General features: G+C 43.6%; 1 protein-coding gene across 2 annotated transcripts in view; it reads right to left on the bottom strand.

The window, feature by feature from the left end:
* Positions 1–16,589, bottom strand: part of LDLRAD4 (low density lipoprotein receptor class A domain containing 4) — a 191,144-nt gene that overhangs the window by 102,488 nt on the left and 72,067 nt on the right. For both annotated transcript variants that reach the window (XM_075270710.1, XM_075270711.1), the window contains one exon: positions 13,290–13,751. In XM_075270710.1, the coding sequence (XP_075126811.1) occupies positions 13,290–13,329 (40 nt within the window). In that variant the 5' untranslated portion in view covers positions 13,330–13,751. The remainder of the gene's footprint in view (positions 1–13,289; positions 13,752–16,589) is intronic.

Here is a 16,589-nt window from a genome sequence, read left to right as displayed (position 1 = left end):
TTTCCACACCTGCCTAAAACTTTAACACAATATTGTACCTAAAGGGAAAGTCTAGCCAGATTTGATCTTCGATCCCAATAGAACTAAATATAACAATGTGATCTTAGGAATCGGTAAGAGTTTCTCTGTTGGAAATTTGACACTGCGTTTTGACCCTTTAAAGAAAAGAGGCCCTTTTGTTTTTTTGAATTCTGTCTATAGGACATTCATTTTTTTCATTCTATTAAAAATATATAAATATAAAAAATTATTTGCCAGTGTGTGTCATTACCAAATGCAACAATAGAGAGAAAAAAAAAAAAAAAAGTTTCTTGGGGCACCATACTCAACACTTGTAACCATTTTTCCACTGACTCAGCTATATGAAGGCTTGATTCTTGAAAGGCAAGGCACACTTTTTTTTTAATGGTATCATGTACATTACATATGACTCACCACTTTTTATTCTTTGTTTGAGGGAAGGTAAAGTACCCACAAAAACATCAGTTCTGCATTTGGCAAATTTCATTGTTTTTACAACAGTCATCATGAAACCAACCACCAGAAAAATTAAAATCTGTCAGGATTTTTATTCATATAATCAAGTGGGAAAGTAAATTTTTTTTTGCTTTTAAACTTAAAAAAATTAAAATTAAATGAATTCCAGTGCCACAAAAGGACTTTAGCATCTCTTGCGCAATAAAGTGTAATACTTCTATTTCATTTAAACCAATGTCTATTAGGATAACAAGGAACTTGTACATGACATTTTCTAGGCAGACAGTTGTGTTCGCCAAAAAAATAAAAAAAATTCTCAGCTGCAGCATTAGGTCTGGGCTATTAACCAAGAGTCAGCACAATTGGTATGAACGATATCGATCATTTGGTATTTGCACCAATGCCATCCAGTCTCTCATGACCATTGGCTAAAGGATAGGTTACCAACTGTATGTGAATAACCCATAACAAGATTGTGGCATCGTGTAGCAATACGGGAGTGACATGTAAAACGGAGGACACTCTACCTCCATTTTGGATTATTCTCAGATTAGATTAAAGTGTTCAATTAACTGTGATTTTCAGTTTAGCTCATAATTGGCAGTCCCTAAGCAGCACTCTGTAAAGGATACCAAGACATGTACAAAATGGAAGTTTGAGGTTCCTGGAGCGCAAATTGATCAAAACTGTTAGAGCCCATATACTACAAGAAACTTATCCAAATAGGACTGAATACCTCCCAACTTTTGAAGAACCAAAAGAGGGACAAAATGTGTGGCGCGCATTGCGTGCCACGGCAAATTTAGCCCCGCTCATTTTTGTGTTGACTCCACCCACTCATTAATTTTTCATGTGCCCGCACACAGTATAATCCTCCTACAGTCACCCATAAATTATATGTCCCCCATCTCTCTTCCAGTTTCATATACACCCTTCATCTGCCCCCAGTTTCATGTCCCCCCCATTTCTGCCCCCAGATTCATGTCCCCTCCATCTCTGCCCCCAGATTCATGTCCACCTTCCATCTCTGCCCCCAGATTCATGTCCACCTTCCATCTCTGCCCCCAGTGTCATGCCGTCCTCTCCTTCATCTGCCCCCAGTTTCACGTTCCACCTCATTGTACACATTACACTTACCTTCTCCTCGCTCCCCTGCCGCTCTCTCCGCGCCTCCCTCTCTCTCTCGCAAACAGTTGTAGGCGCGATGTGACATCATCACATCACGTCTACACAGCCAGTAGCCGGCGTGCAGCGGCGAAGCAAGGAGCTTACCTGTGACAGCTCCTTGCTTTAGCCGTGTATGTGTTCAACTCAGATCTGCGTCCTCTGGATGATACAGTATATAGAGCTGTATACCTTTACAGCACCAATTTTAATCTGTACCTTGATTACCTATTCATGGATGCAAGGTTTCTAAATACAATGGACAGACTTCTTACATTTGGTAATACTAGGTAAGAACATGTAGTCTTAAAGGGAAGATTTGTTCAAAAGATGAACCATCTGGCCAGCCTGTCATGTTATTGGAGATGTAAATCTGACAACATATCAATGTACTGCCAGCTGTTTCATGCATCTCAGATTATAATGAATGCAGGTTTTTACCATCAATCCTGCTGTTAACATAAGATCCAGTCACGCAGCCATTCTGATGTAAAGGCCATAAACATGAATAATATTGATATGCTTGCTTGTACAATCTTCTAGGCCTACTGGTGCAGTGCACAACCAGAGAGTTATGAGAGACAAGACTAGCAGTAAGGAAGCCTATGGAAGTGCTCAGTATAGAGCAGGGAGAGACGCAAGGTTGTAATACACCAAGTCTCATATTTGCACTAAATTCGAATAACTATTAAACCTATGAAAACAGGGAGCTGTAAAGTCCCTGCTCTGCCATAGTAGACTAACACACAGGCATGGTTAGATTCTGGGCCGGAGCCTCCGCTGCAATGCATGGGGGCTGCTGGCCTGCTCCCTGCACCACGTCTGGCGCTTCTGGTCCCTGGAGGGGCGGACCGAAACCTCCGCAATAGTCTGTGGGGATTGCTGGTCTCCTCCTGGTACCAGAACCTGCACTTCCAGGGTCAGTGGCAGGCTGGAGGCTATTTAGGACTCATCCTGAGTGACCCGCCACTGGTTATGCAGTTCTCCTGGGTGACTTCCTGTTTCCCTTCTTTGGCCTCCGTGTATGACCCTACTTGCCTCCTAGACTACCTCTCCTTGACCTGTGACTTGGTGCCTCGTGTCCTCCAGTGTACAGACCTGGCTTGTTTGACTACATCCTGATTATCCCTGGATACTGTGTGACCTCCTGTGTACTGACCCAGTCTGTACGACTACCCTGCAGTGCTTCCACCATTCCCTAGCCATCATCTGTTACTGCACTAAACTCTGTTGACCAGCTTCACCTGTTTCTTCACCCACCTAGAAGAGTGGTTTTTCTGGTTCCACTGCAACTTGGGGTCTGCTCTGGTTTGTAGAGCGTTGGATGCCCAGTGCTGTTTTGTCTAGGAGTGTGGGGGACTCTGGTAGCCCAGGACTAACTGTCCATTGTATATTGCACTAGGTTCCTAACAGGCGTCCTGGTGCAAGTAGCATAACAATGTCACTGGATCACATCATCTGTGCAGAATTAGAAGGGAAGCATTTTGAGTGCTCACTCATAAGGGGGATTGGGGTAAGTAGAGTAGAATAATTTTTTTTTTATTTTATCTTTGAAAAAGTTAAAGGACAGCACTTGTTCATGAAAGTGACTTATGGCGGCAGGGGAACCATTACTTTACCTTACTGCATAAGGTGGAGCAGCTACTTAGCAACTATTATTAAGGCCGGGAAAGTCATATCTGAAAAGGGGCATCTAAGGAACAACTATTAATAAGGCTGGGGGATCATTTGTAAAGTGGGTGCTTAATTCTAAGGATGATCTAGGAATAAGGGGGGGGGGATCAATTTATAAAAGCTTGACTTATTTATAATGGGGGACTCATTTTTAAGAGGAACATTATGAGAGAAAGCCTATTTGTAAGAGGGTGTGACCATTTATAAGGGAGGACCATTACTGATTATAAGGGAATCACTGTAAGAGGTCACTTATTTATAAGGGGGAATGATTTATAAGGGAATCAGAATTAGCACTGTCTCTGCAATCTGCTGTTTGCCATGGGACAAGATAAATATCGCTCCTCAGACACAGCCCTAAATTCAAGTTATTGGGGGAAGGCGAGGGCGGGGGCCCATTTCAATTTCCACCTCAGGCATCAAAAAAATCTAGCATTGGCCCTGATCAGGCAAGAAAGCCAAATGCATTGACTGCTCAGGAATGGTGGGGCTAAAGAAAAAAAAAATAATTACAATTGTTCTGCAATCAGTAGAGCAGCACCTATTAACAGATACTAAGAACTGGAGTGGTTGCAGATCGTGAAAGCTCCTCTCAAACTTAACATGAAACCACAAATCTCTATCGCCACCGTGAATAAGTTCACCATTTTACAAAGTCATGTCCTCCTACAGAATATACAGGCCTCCCATTTTCCATTGCCAAGGATTTTTCCATTTCAATGCATTATACACTAAAGAGATCAAACTTGCTATTATCCAGTTTACTGCATAGTGCCCGACATCTAAAGGAAGTGGAAACAACATAAATCAACCAGATCTAGGAGCAAGCACAAAGACTCCAAATTGCATTCTATAGTTTCCTGCAGATGAGAAAATGCGATACACATACGGATGTATCTTTCCATAGGTTTTTGTAACAGCTCGTAGAAGCATAGTAATGGCTTCCAAAGAAGGAAAAAAAAAAAAAAAAAAAAATTCTAACGTCTCAGTTCCAATTGCAGTCATCTGTTTGGTATAACTTCTCCTGTTCTGCAGTCACAATATAATTCTCTTTAATTCTCTCTCTGTTTCTCTCATCATTATAATACTGAGGGACTCAGTTGAGATTTTCTTTGGCAGTCATCTCTAGTAAATAGATTACAGGGGAAATAAGGAAGTATTTTTAATATGTTACGCTAAACCAAATAGAATTTGTTTATTAGAAACATACGGGGTCTATTCAGAAATTGCACAGTAAAAAGTCTAATCAGCCCCTCGCAGACAAGGAGGATTTCCAAACCATAACCATATACCATTTCACAGAAACAGCAAATATGCTTCATTTTATAGAAGTAATTCCAGCAGGGACTGCACCAACTAGGATATGCCGAAAACTGATTTTAGCAACTTTACCATTACAATTTATCTGATACATTTAAAAAGAAAATAAAAAAAGTGGCACCAAACTACAATTACCACCAATGTGGTCTGATCTTGCAAACATACTCCCCTAACCCCCCCCACCTCCTCCATAAATCCCTTGATTTGGAATAAAACATCAGTTAGATTAGCAAGAAATTGATAATATGACTGTAGGATTACCACCACAAGTCATTGTCATCCATTTGTACTCCACTTCTTTCTAATCACTATATAGATTATATATCGCTGAATAGGGACTAAATGACATATCTGGAACCAGACAGCTGGAAACGTCAGCCAGCTGAAGAACAAGGTCCCAAAAGTCCTCCATAAAGCCACCATGAGAGCAACAGTGCCCAGCTTCCCATTCACTTAAATGGGGCTACTGTAGATTGCTGTACTGGAAGCCCCATTTAAGTGAATTGAGCAGCTTTCCTGCACGCGCACCAGCACTTCATTCACAGAGAGGTTTTAGGGGGGGGGGGGGATTATCAGCCTCCGTTCTCAATCATACACAACCCCTTTAAAAACATCTGAAAGTTAGGCTAATGTACATTACTCATGCCCAACTTAGATACTGAAAACTTTTTTTTGGGACTTTGAATGGTCTGAATCATTCAGGGCCAGATCTAAGCTTGTATGGGCCCTTGTGCTTCACATTGGCTTACTGAGGCTCTGATGCCTAAGTCATGCAGCACCAGCATTTTCTTCAAACTTTCAAAAGCAAAAAACACCCAAAATTGGAGTAATTTTTGCAACGGCAATTTACTTGGAATGCATTACGTCTTTTGTACCTTTTGCATTGCCAAGATAAAAAAAAAAAAAAGTGAAATTTGCAGCTATAATTGACACTCCCCCAAATGTATAATAGCCCCTTATGCGCACAAAGCAGAATGGCCTCCTTTCACCACCACTGTATAATGTCCTCCTCTTTCCCCTACACAGCTCAGTGGTCCCTTTTGCCACCAAACGGTACTATAGCCCAACGCCCTCAAATCATGTCCCCATATAGTAAGATGCCACTGTATAAACCCTATAATTGCCGCTTTATGCCCCCATATAGTACCATGACTATATAATGGTTACCACACAATAACCACTTCCTCCCCCATATATTGGTCCCTTATATCGCCAATAGAGTACAATACACCTAATTCTCTTATATAATGGCCCTTATGTTCCCGTTCAATGCAATGCCCAAATAGAATGGTCCCGAATGCCCCAATACACTGCCCTTTTCTGCTTATATAATGGTTTCTTGTGTCCCCATACTACAGAGCTCCCATGTATTCCCCCATATAATGAACCTGCTGTGGGGAATGAGAGAGGAAGAGGTCACTGCTGATTTTACATTAACTTACCTCTCCTAGAACCCCAGACGAAGGAAAGGATCTGAGGTTCTAGGAGCGGTAAGTGAAACTTGCACAGCTGTCAGGGGAATGGGCACTTCCAAATATGTTGATAGAACCATTCATTTCTGAACCAGAACACGCAATGAGCTCCTGTACAAAGACATGATGATGCACCGAGACCTGTTTAGTGTATCCTATGAGACAATGTAGGAATTTGAGCTAAGTATACAGCATTACTGTATTGTCTCACAGTTCCTATACTATAGGCCAGGGGTCGGCAACCCCTGGCACGCGTGCCAAGAGTGGCATGCGAGGCATATTTTGCTGGCACGGCAGCCAGCCTGCAACTTTCATGCACTATATTGAGAGAGCGTCCCTTCAGTGCTGTGCTAGAGCCGAGCTGTAAGACACGCCCCCTTCTCTCCCTGCCACCAATCAGAGGTGAGCTTCTCACTGCACAGGATAAGGGCTCCCTGGACCTGCTGTTACACGTGAGGAGGAGCTCCTGCCGTCTGCAGCCCTGAGGAGGAGGGGAAGCTCCGGGGAGCAAAGTGAAAGCAAACACAACACCAGGTACGTGTGTGTTACTAATGATTCTTATTAATGTCAGGCATTTGGGGTTATTAACTTAGTTTTAGTAACTCCATGTGCCTCACATTAATCCGTGTGGCTCACATAAGGGTTACTGAGGTGTGAGACATATGGAGGTACTAATGAAGGACCTATATAATGAAGATGTTCACTTATGATAGATATATATATCTCCCTATATTATAAAAATGTCTGTCTGCCTGTCTGTCTGCCTGCCTGTCTGCCTGCCTGCCTGCCTGCCTGCCTGCCTGCCTGTCTGCCTGCCTGTCTGCCTGCCTGTCTGCCTGCCTGTCTGCCTGCCTGTCTGCCTGCCTGTCTGCCTGCCTGTCTGTCTGCCTGTCTGCCTGCCTGTCTGCCTGCCTGTCTGCCTGCCTGTCTGCCTGTCTGTCTGCCTGTCTGTCTGCCTGTCTGTCTGCCTGTCTGTCTGCCTGTCTGTCTGCCTGTCTGTCTGCCTGTCTGTCTGCCTGTCTGTCTGCCTGTCTGTCTGCCTGTCTGTCTGCCTGCCTGTCTGCCTGCCTGCCTGCCTGCCTGCCTGCCTGCCTGCCTGCCTGTCTGCCTGTCTGCCTGCCTGCCTGCCTGCCTTCTAATGCGAACCAAACGACTGGACCGATCTTCACCAAATTTGGCACAAAGATACTTCAGGTATCCGGGAAGGTTTAAAGACGAGACTCCAACTTGCTCGGACGTACCGTTGCTGAGATACAGCATTCCAAACACAATGCCCCCCCCCCCCCCCTTAGCCAATACAAACCTGCAAGTCTTTCACTCATATTCCAACTGAAATACACATGGTCACTCCACACACACAACCCAACACTGATATCCCAACTGATATACATGCATCAGAGGATTAGATACACAGATCAGCACACAGTATCACACGCCAGAGGATTAGATACACGCGTCTGCACACAGTCCCACAAACCAGAGGATTAAATACGCGCTTCTGCACACAGTTCCACATTCCGAAGGATTAGATACACGCGTCTGCACAAAGTACCACACGCCGGGGGATTGGATACATGCGTCTGCACACAGTACCACATGCCAAAGGATTGGATACACGCATCTGCACACAGTTCCACACACCAGAGCATAAGATATGCACATCTGCACACAGTACCACATGCCGTAGGATTAGATACATGCATCTACACACAGTTCCACATGCTGTAGGATTAGATATGCGCCTCTTCACACAATACCACACAGGGGAGGATTAGATACGTGTGTCTGCACACAGTACCACAAGCCAGAGAATTACATACACGTCTCAGCACACAGTACCACACAGGGAGGATTAGATACACGCGTCTGCACACAGTACCACATGCCGTAGGATTAGATACGCGCGTCTACACACAATACCACACAGGGGAGGATTAGATACGTGTGTCTGCACACAGTACCACACGCCAGAGGATTAGATATATGCCTTTTCATACAATACCACACAGGGGAGGATTAGATACATGCCTCTGCACACAGTACCACAAGCCAGAGAATTATATACGCGTCTCAGCACCACACAGAGAGGATTAGATACACGCGTCTGCACACAGTAACACATGCTGTAGGATTAGATACGTGCATCTACACACAGTTCCACATGCCGTAGGATTAGATACGCACCTCTTCACACAGTACGACACAGGGAAGGATTAGATACGTGTGTCTGCATACAGTACCACACTTTGGAGGATTAGATACATGCCTCTGCATACAGTATCACAAGCCAGAGAATTAGATACGCGCATCAGCACACAGTACTACACAGGGAAGAATTAGATACGCACATCTGCACACAGTACCACACGCAAGAGGGTTAGATACGCGCATCTGCACACAGTACCACATGCCGTAGGATTAGATACACGCCTCATCACACAATACCACATGCCGTAGGATTAGATACGCGTGTCTGCTTACAGTTCCACATGTCAGACGATTAGATACGCACATCTTCACACAGTTGTACACGCCATAGGATTAGATACACGCGTCTGCATACAGTACCACATGCTGTAGGATTAGATACATGCCTCTGCACACAGTACCACATGCCAGATAATTAGATACGCGTCTCAGCACACAGTACCACACGGGGGAGGATTAGATACGTGCATCTGCACACAGTACCTCATGCCAGAGGATTAGATACACCTGTCTGCACACAGTACCACACGCCAGAGGATTAGATACGCGCGTCTGCACATAGTACCACATGCCGTAAGATTAGATATGCACGTCTGCACACAGTTTCACTTACCGGAGGATTAGATATGTGCCTCTTCACAGAATGCCACACGGGAGAGGATTAGATACACACATCTGCACACAGTACCACACCCGGGGGATTAGATATGTGCATCTGCACACAGTACCACACCAACAAGGATTAGATACTTGCGTCTAAACACAGTACTACACGGGGAAGGATTAGATACAGCTTTACTCCAGGTATCCATAACAACTGATCACAGGTTTTTCACTGATATCCAAAATGAGATACACATAATCAGATGACGCTTATGGACATACACACAAACCACATACAAAATACACCAGTCCAAAATTGGACATTTCTTATGGGGCCACTACACAAACATAAAATGTAATATACCCGTGCGAAGCCGGGTCCTCCCTCTAGAGTGTGTGTGTGTGTATATATATATATATATATATATATATATATATATATATATATATATATATATATATATATATTTATTTAGTTATATATATTATATGTCTCACATATCCGTGTCAATTATGTAAAGCACACAGGGGGTTAATGTGAGGGACATGATGGGGTTAACTACTATTAATATGAGGCACATTGAGTTGTTAGTCTGGTCATGTGCATTACAGGTTATCTACAACTGTGGATAAAAGTACAGACCTACATATTTCAATTGACCCATATATACAGCCATTCTTTTTGTGGCTGTGTATCTGGGCAAAATTGAAGAACTGAAAACTATGGAGCAGTTCCTATTGTGTCCTATACATCCCCTATTTTTAACATATAGGTCAGTGAAAACCATATGCGTGCCACTTGTATGCAGGAGGCGTAAGGCTGAGGCCCCACGTTGCAGAAACGCAGCATTTTTGTTGCAGATTTTCATGCGGTTTATTTCAACCAAAGCTACAAATGGCTACAGAAGGAATGGGAAATATATAGGAAGCTTCTTATACGTTTCCCTTCTGCTCAATCCACTCCTGGCTTAGGGCTAGTTCACACGGGGACATGGACGCTGATTTTGACAGCGGATTTCGCGGCCAAATCAGCGTCCATACAATGTATCCCTATGTGAACTGCTCGCTTTTTTTTTCTGCTAGCGAGCTAGCAGAAAAAGAAGCGACATGACCTATCTTTCGGGCGGAAGCCGCTCGCGATGAGCCGCGGCTTCCGCCCAGCCGCAGCGCCCTCCATGTCGGCTCATTCATTTGAGCCAACAGCGGAGGTGAAAGCCGCGACGGTCGCGGCGGGAGCAGTTCACATAGTGTGGACATTGTATGGACGCTGATTTGGCCGCAAAATCTGCTGTCAAAATCAGCGTCCATGTCCCCGTGTGAACTAGCCCTTAGGCTCAGAAAAACACAGCAAAATATGTAACAAAAAAAGCTGTGTTCCAACAAAGTGGGGGCTCAGCCTTAGGCTAAAGCCCCACGTTGCAGAAACAGCTTTTTTCGTTGCAGATTTTGCTGGGTTTTTTGAGCCGAAGCCAGGAGTAGATTGAGCAGGAGGGAGACATATGAAGCTTCCTATATATTTCCCATTCCTTTTCTAGCCATTCTTGGCTTTGACGGAAAAAAAACGCAGCTAAATCTGCAATAAAAAAAGCTGCATTTTTGCAATGTTGTGCCTCAGCTTTAGTGTGATTCTATTGGGTGGTGACACTGTAACTAGATGCAATTATAGCCAAATTCAGTTCCTGGGCACCAGTGCGGCCACTTTGGTGTAAGTGTGACACTCATTAATTCCTGGCTGGGGTTTTGCTGTTACTGCTCCGCCAGGAACTAAAAGTGACAAATTAATCTGCGTTTCACTTAGGGAGCGTTCACACTACCGTCTGTGTCCAATAGCTAGTGTCCGCTGCTAATGTCTGTTCAAAATCTAGTGCGGACATTAGCAGCGGACACTAGCTGTCGAACACTGACTGTAGTGTGAACGCTCCCCTACAGAATACTGAAGTTACTAACAGCCGAGGACTGGATGGAGCATACAGATACATTGTGTGTCAGCTCTTTACAGGTGTTACCTCACTCTGCTCCCAGTCACATACATTACCACTAATTGTGGGTTACACATGTACTTACATTGCTTCTAATGGAAAAGAACATGTGTATCGAGGCAAATAGTGGTAAGCGCATGTGGCTTGGATCACAGTATGACAGCACCCCTGTGCTATATGACTTTAGTGTAGGTGTCGTCGGCTTTACAATTATTGACCGGCACTCCGAGGACCTCATCTTTGATTTTGTAATTTAAATCGGCACGCCGAACAAAAAAGGTTGCCTACCCCTGCTATAGGCAGTAGTAATTCCGATAAAATGTGCCCTACATATCTAAGGCATACAATAGTAGCTGCAGATAGACTGGAAACAGTTGGCTTTTAAATGGGGCAGGAAAATGCAAAAAAAAAACATGCATTGTGGAGAAAAAGGACTTCCATAGAAGAGAGTCTTGCTTGTGACTAGTTGTAAATCCTATCTTCATTTGCTTAATTCAGTCTCCGCATCTCTGCTGCTGGTGACAGACTTCATATGACAGGTTAGCACATAGAGGCTAGCACCTTGAAACAATTTTCAGCAAGTCATTTTAGATAAAGTGATTTACACTTTTGATGATGATCACCGCCTATTATATGAGCACAAGTTAGCTGAAAAAGACTAAGTTTCATGTTTATATGCAAATCATAGAGAGACTCTTGAGTATCCACAGACATCAGTATCCTAAGTAACTGGATGACAGCCCTTTGTACAAGAAATATGACTGGGTGGCAATTACAAGTCCCCACTAGTCAAAGACTGTCATTTAGACACAGAACGATATAAGAAGTCTTATTTAAAATAGAAGGGTGGTCAACAACTCTGATGTAGGGACCCTAAAAAATGGCCATGGTGTACTGAGGGAGTGTCTGCAGAAAATAAGTTATACAACTACTCCACACAGTGTACAGAGCCAGAAGCAGATGACTGTGTGCACTGAGCAGAGGTTGGGATGCACTGTTATAGACCCGGGCACTGCACTGTGCTTAGAGTCATTGGACAACCCCACCCCAAAAAAAAAAAAAAAAAAAATTGCCATGGTTCATGAAAACTTTGGATAGTGGGGATTTACTATACTACTATAGACTGACCAACACCATTTTTCTTGCCCATTTTCCCAGTGAATATTGCCTGCTGCATAAGGTTCCCGGTACTATTCCGTTATCGGGCCAGCAGCAGCGCATTTCAGCACCAGCTTTCGGGACAGCAGTTCAGTTCAGCAGCGGGAATTACAATGACATCCGAGGACTGCTGGCCCGATGCTTGTGCCCAGTAGCCAGTACATCAATGACCCCCCCTCCATCTCCTCCTCCTTCCAGTGCTGCCCCCCAGCTCTCCTTACATCTACCCCGTACCCTCTCCCCGCCACATGACTAAGCCGATGCTGGCCCGATGATAGAGGCCGTGCTTGTGTGTAGTAGGCAGTACATCGATCGATGCCCTCATCCTCCTCTTCCTTCCAGTGCTGCCCCCCAGCTCTTCTTACATCTGCCCCGTACCCTCTCCCTGTAATAGGCCTCACCGTAAATCTTGAGCAATGAATGCTACTAGATAGCCGCCGGACGCTGCAGAAAGTTTGTCCCTCCGGCTCGCTGTAGCTCACCGTTCCTATAGTCGGCGTGTTTCTTGTCAGGGCCTGGATTGAGCCCCGGTGTCTTTCCTTTCGGTCTCGGTACTAGCGCTGAGGTGAGGCCTAGTCGTGTGGCGGGGAGAGGGTACGGGGAAGATGTAAGGAGAGCTGGGGGGCAGCACTGGCAGGAGGAGAAGGATGGGGGAGGGGGGTCATCGATGTACTGGTTACTGGGCACAAGCATCGGGCCAGCAGTCCTCGGATGTCATTGTAATTCCCGCTGCTGAACTGCTGTCCCGAAAGCTGCTGCTGAACTGCGCTGCTGCTGGCCCGATAACGGAATAGTACCGTAAATTGCCTCAGCAGATTTTGAATAACTCAGCAGAGACTAGTCATCAGCACAGCAGCCTCTGCTGTACATACACAGAGCAGACTGTGCACACAGATACGTCTGGTGCACGGCCAAAGCTAATTAGCATATGAATAAAAATGGACTTATTCAAAATCTACTGAGGCAATTTACATACTAAGTCCATTTTTATTCATATGCTAATTAGCTTTGGCCGTGCACCGGACGTATCTGTGTGCACAGTCTGCTCTGTGTATGTACAGCAGAGGCTGCTGTGCTGATGACTCGTCTCTGCTGAGGTAATTTACATACTAAAGGAATGTGTGAAATAGCCTAAAAATGACATTTCCCAATGATAGAGCCCCTTTAAATAAACATATACATGCAGTATATACAGCATCAACAGGTGCCCTTGTGTTATTGCACCCTTTCTTACCTGTGAAAGCATTTGTGGCCTGAAAACCAGCTTCCTGCATACTGCTCTTCCAGCAAAGGTGAATGTCCAACCTTAACCTGACCTTGCTGAAGATCACTGATGGGCAGGAAACTGTCAGGTCACTTCCATTTTAGTCAGAGTCCATTTCTTGCTCTGCTTCTGCGCATCCAGTTACTAAGTTTCAGAGCCACAAGTCCCAAATGGCTGATTGGATAGCAATGTCTTTTGTAATCAGGAAAGGGTTGAAGGAGCTTAACCATCCAACCAAAAATATATCGCCATGGTGGTGAACACAATATTCCGAGATGAAGAACTTAGATCAGTGTTTCAGTATTATCCTTTAGCTGTAGAATTCCCATCAGGCCAGAGCTGCCTTGATCTTACAAGGTTTGTTTGGTGTGGACCTCAGGCTGTGGCTGGCCCTCAAAATCTTGACTGTAGCAAGTCCCTCAGGCACGCAAGCTAGGAAGAGAAAAGCAGAGATTAAGTTACCCAAAGGCCAGTGCCAACATAGAAATGAACAAAGGCAAAAAAGAAAACCCTCTGGAACTGGTGGTCAGCATTAGAAGGGATTTTCAGAAGGTAAATATTACAATTTTGCTGAGATGCTAAGTGTGACCACACAGTACTTTGAAATGTAAATCTCGCCAAGCGCTCCGAGTTGCATATCAACCCCTGATGCTGTTTCGCTTTTCACTTCAAAGCCATGGTTACTAGAGATCGAAGGGGCACAGAGGGAGAGGAGGTGAAAGAACAACAAGACTAGAATTAAACTCAGGGACAGAACCATCTGAAGTCTGTTTTCATACATGGGTAATAGAAAAAAAAGCCTCCCCGTGCATCAATACAACACTATAAGCTATCCATCCATTTCAGAATGTTCATTGCTTTGCATGCAATAACTGATGAATTTCCAGGTACAACTAGTCTACAAAACCCAATATCAGTTCAGCTTAAGAAAGAAACCTGCCAGTTCAATTTACCCACCAAACCACCATCAGTAACTCAATGCCTTAGGTGTTGCCCCTCAGTGTCTTTAGGACACCAGTCCTGACAATTCACAGAACATTCTGCCACAAATCGCTTTCATTCTGTATGAAAATTAAGTCCTTCAAGTCACAAGGAAAGGGGAATGCTAACACAAGTCAAGTTCTCCATGTCCCAACACAACTGTGAGACATCTTCAGCCCTGCTAATGTCAAAACTGCCAGACTAGGATTGAAGGACTTCAGGGTGCAGTGGTCGGGTTTGGGCAATGAGAACTTGACTGTTCCTGTTAACCTTTCACCCCCTTGATTAGAAGAAACTAATCTGCATACAAAAAAAAAAAAAAAAAAAAAAAAAAAAAAAAGATTTGGGAAGGGTCCCTCCCTTTATGCAGCTATGAGCAGAGAATCTAGGCAGCAGAGAGACCTCTAATCCTCTCCTGCCACACCGCTCAGGCCGGTAATCCGGCACGCGCACGGATTTAGTGTCACAGGTGTGAACGCAGGGTTAGAAACTCGAGTCAAGCACCACTCTGGACTAGATTAGAGGAATTTTACTGTATTAAGATAAAAAGTGCATCGAGACTATACTGTATGAAGACAGGGCGGGCTAGATTGGTTACTTACACAATACAATGAAATGAAAACTTTCTACAGCTTTAGAAACCATTGTGTTATATGAAAAACTATTCCATATGACCCCCAGTATTGCTTTTTTGTGACTTAGAAAAAGTGCACATTTTGTCCCCCATTTATATACCTGGTAATACAGGGTTGAAAGCAAATGTTATTGGATTATTTTTAACATCTAATTATGTTATACTAGTTTAATACAAATCTGTAAACCTCAAAATATACAGATTATAATCCGATTATGTTTGGTAATATTTTATATCTGTACATACAGTTGACATAACCAATAAAAAACCTGCAACCTGTAAAATAGGTTACATGAAAAAAAAAAATGTGTTAATGTAAACTTATAGGTAGGTTTGTAATCTAGAAGCTAGAAGAAAGAGGCTATATTTAGAATGCTGTCATGAATAGAAGCGAATTCTAGGAAAAAGCTTCCTTCAGGCTAAGTAAGCATGCAGTACCTGCTATAGATTAATCAATGTACGTTGCTCGATCAGCCGACGCTTTATCAAAGCCTGTCCTGTCATTTAACAAGGGAGATTATGCAGTGAAAATATATGAAAGGCCGGAGAAGACTGGAGAGGCGAGAAAAGATAAATGACTTGGATCCAAGCACTGCACACCCCCTGATGTGAGCATAACCTAGATTTACTTTATGGTCCTCCCTTGAAACATAAAACTGGACTTCCTGCAATTCAAACACTGTATGACATTTAGAAAGGATTCCTAATGCTATTTTTCTTTGTTAGGTCATTAAAGGGGGTTTCCACTTTGAGTAATGTTGGTTTGTTAGGAACGTTCCCTGATAAACTGAGGACAAGGCTTCTGATTGCTGGGACCACTAATGAACAACTGAAAGCTATTGAAAACCTGGGCAGCAAGCGCTTAGAGGGGTATACCAGTCACAGCCAAGTATAGCCAATTTGGAAATACGCTAGTCATTCTCCTGACCAGCAGGTCGGGAGTTAAGGAAGTCGCCAAACAGTTACAGTTTCCCTAACTTCAATAGTTAATAGGAGTGACGAAAACTGTAGCACACTGATCGCCACTTTCTCTCTGCTTTCTATGGTACAAATCATAGAAGCTAGCCTCCATCATTCAGAGAGAACTGAAAGTTACAGATTGAGCCTACAGAGAGAAATATACAAATATTATGGCCAGAATTATTATTCCTCATCTATACACACCGCACTATTAATTTAAAGGGAGTCTGTCACAGAGAAAATTGATATCGGACTAATGACAGTATCTTGTATCGCTGCTTATACACTTTCCTAAAGAAATCTTTTGCATTCTACATTACTGCTTCATTTTCAGGAAGATCTGGTTTACTTTTATGCAGATTGGCTGAAAAGTCGCCCATCTTCAAATAACCGCCTCTTAATAGCAAAGTGCGACAAAGTGAGTGACACTACTCAGCAATGTGCGCCACAGTTGTTTAGTTATTTCTTACTACCTTTCTTTTCTATATTTTTCCATTAGGTTATCATGTCTCTTTCAGACCTGCTGGGAATAAAACGTCTTTCCTACTCTCCAAGAGTCACATGTTCATTAATAGAAAACACTTCATATACCGGCTAAAGTCTATGAAAGTTGTAGATTCACACTGAAGGCATCAAAACTATGAATTAATACATGTGGAATTATATACTTAAAGTGTGAAACAACTGAAAATATG

The sequence above is a fragment of the Leptodactylus fuscus genome, chromosome 4 (genome assembly GCF_031893055.1).
Source record: "Leptodactylus fuscus isolate aLepFus1 chromosome 4, aLepFus1.hap2, whole genome shotgun sequence".
Taxonomy (NCBI): domain Eukaryota; kingdom Metazoa; phylum Chordata; class Amphibia; order Anura; family Leptodactylidae; genus Leptodactylus; species Leptodactylus fuscus.
The sequence above is the reverse complement of the archived record's forward strand: the minus strand, read 5'-3'. Positions and strand labels throughout refer to the sequence as shown.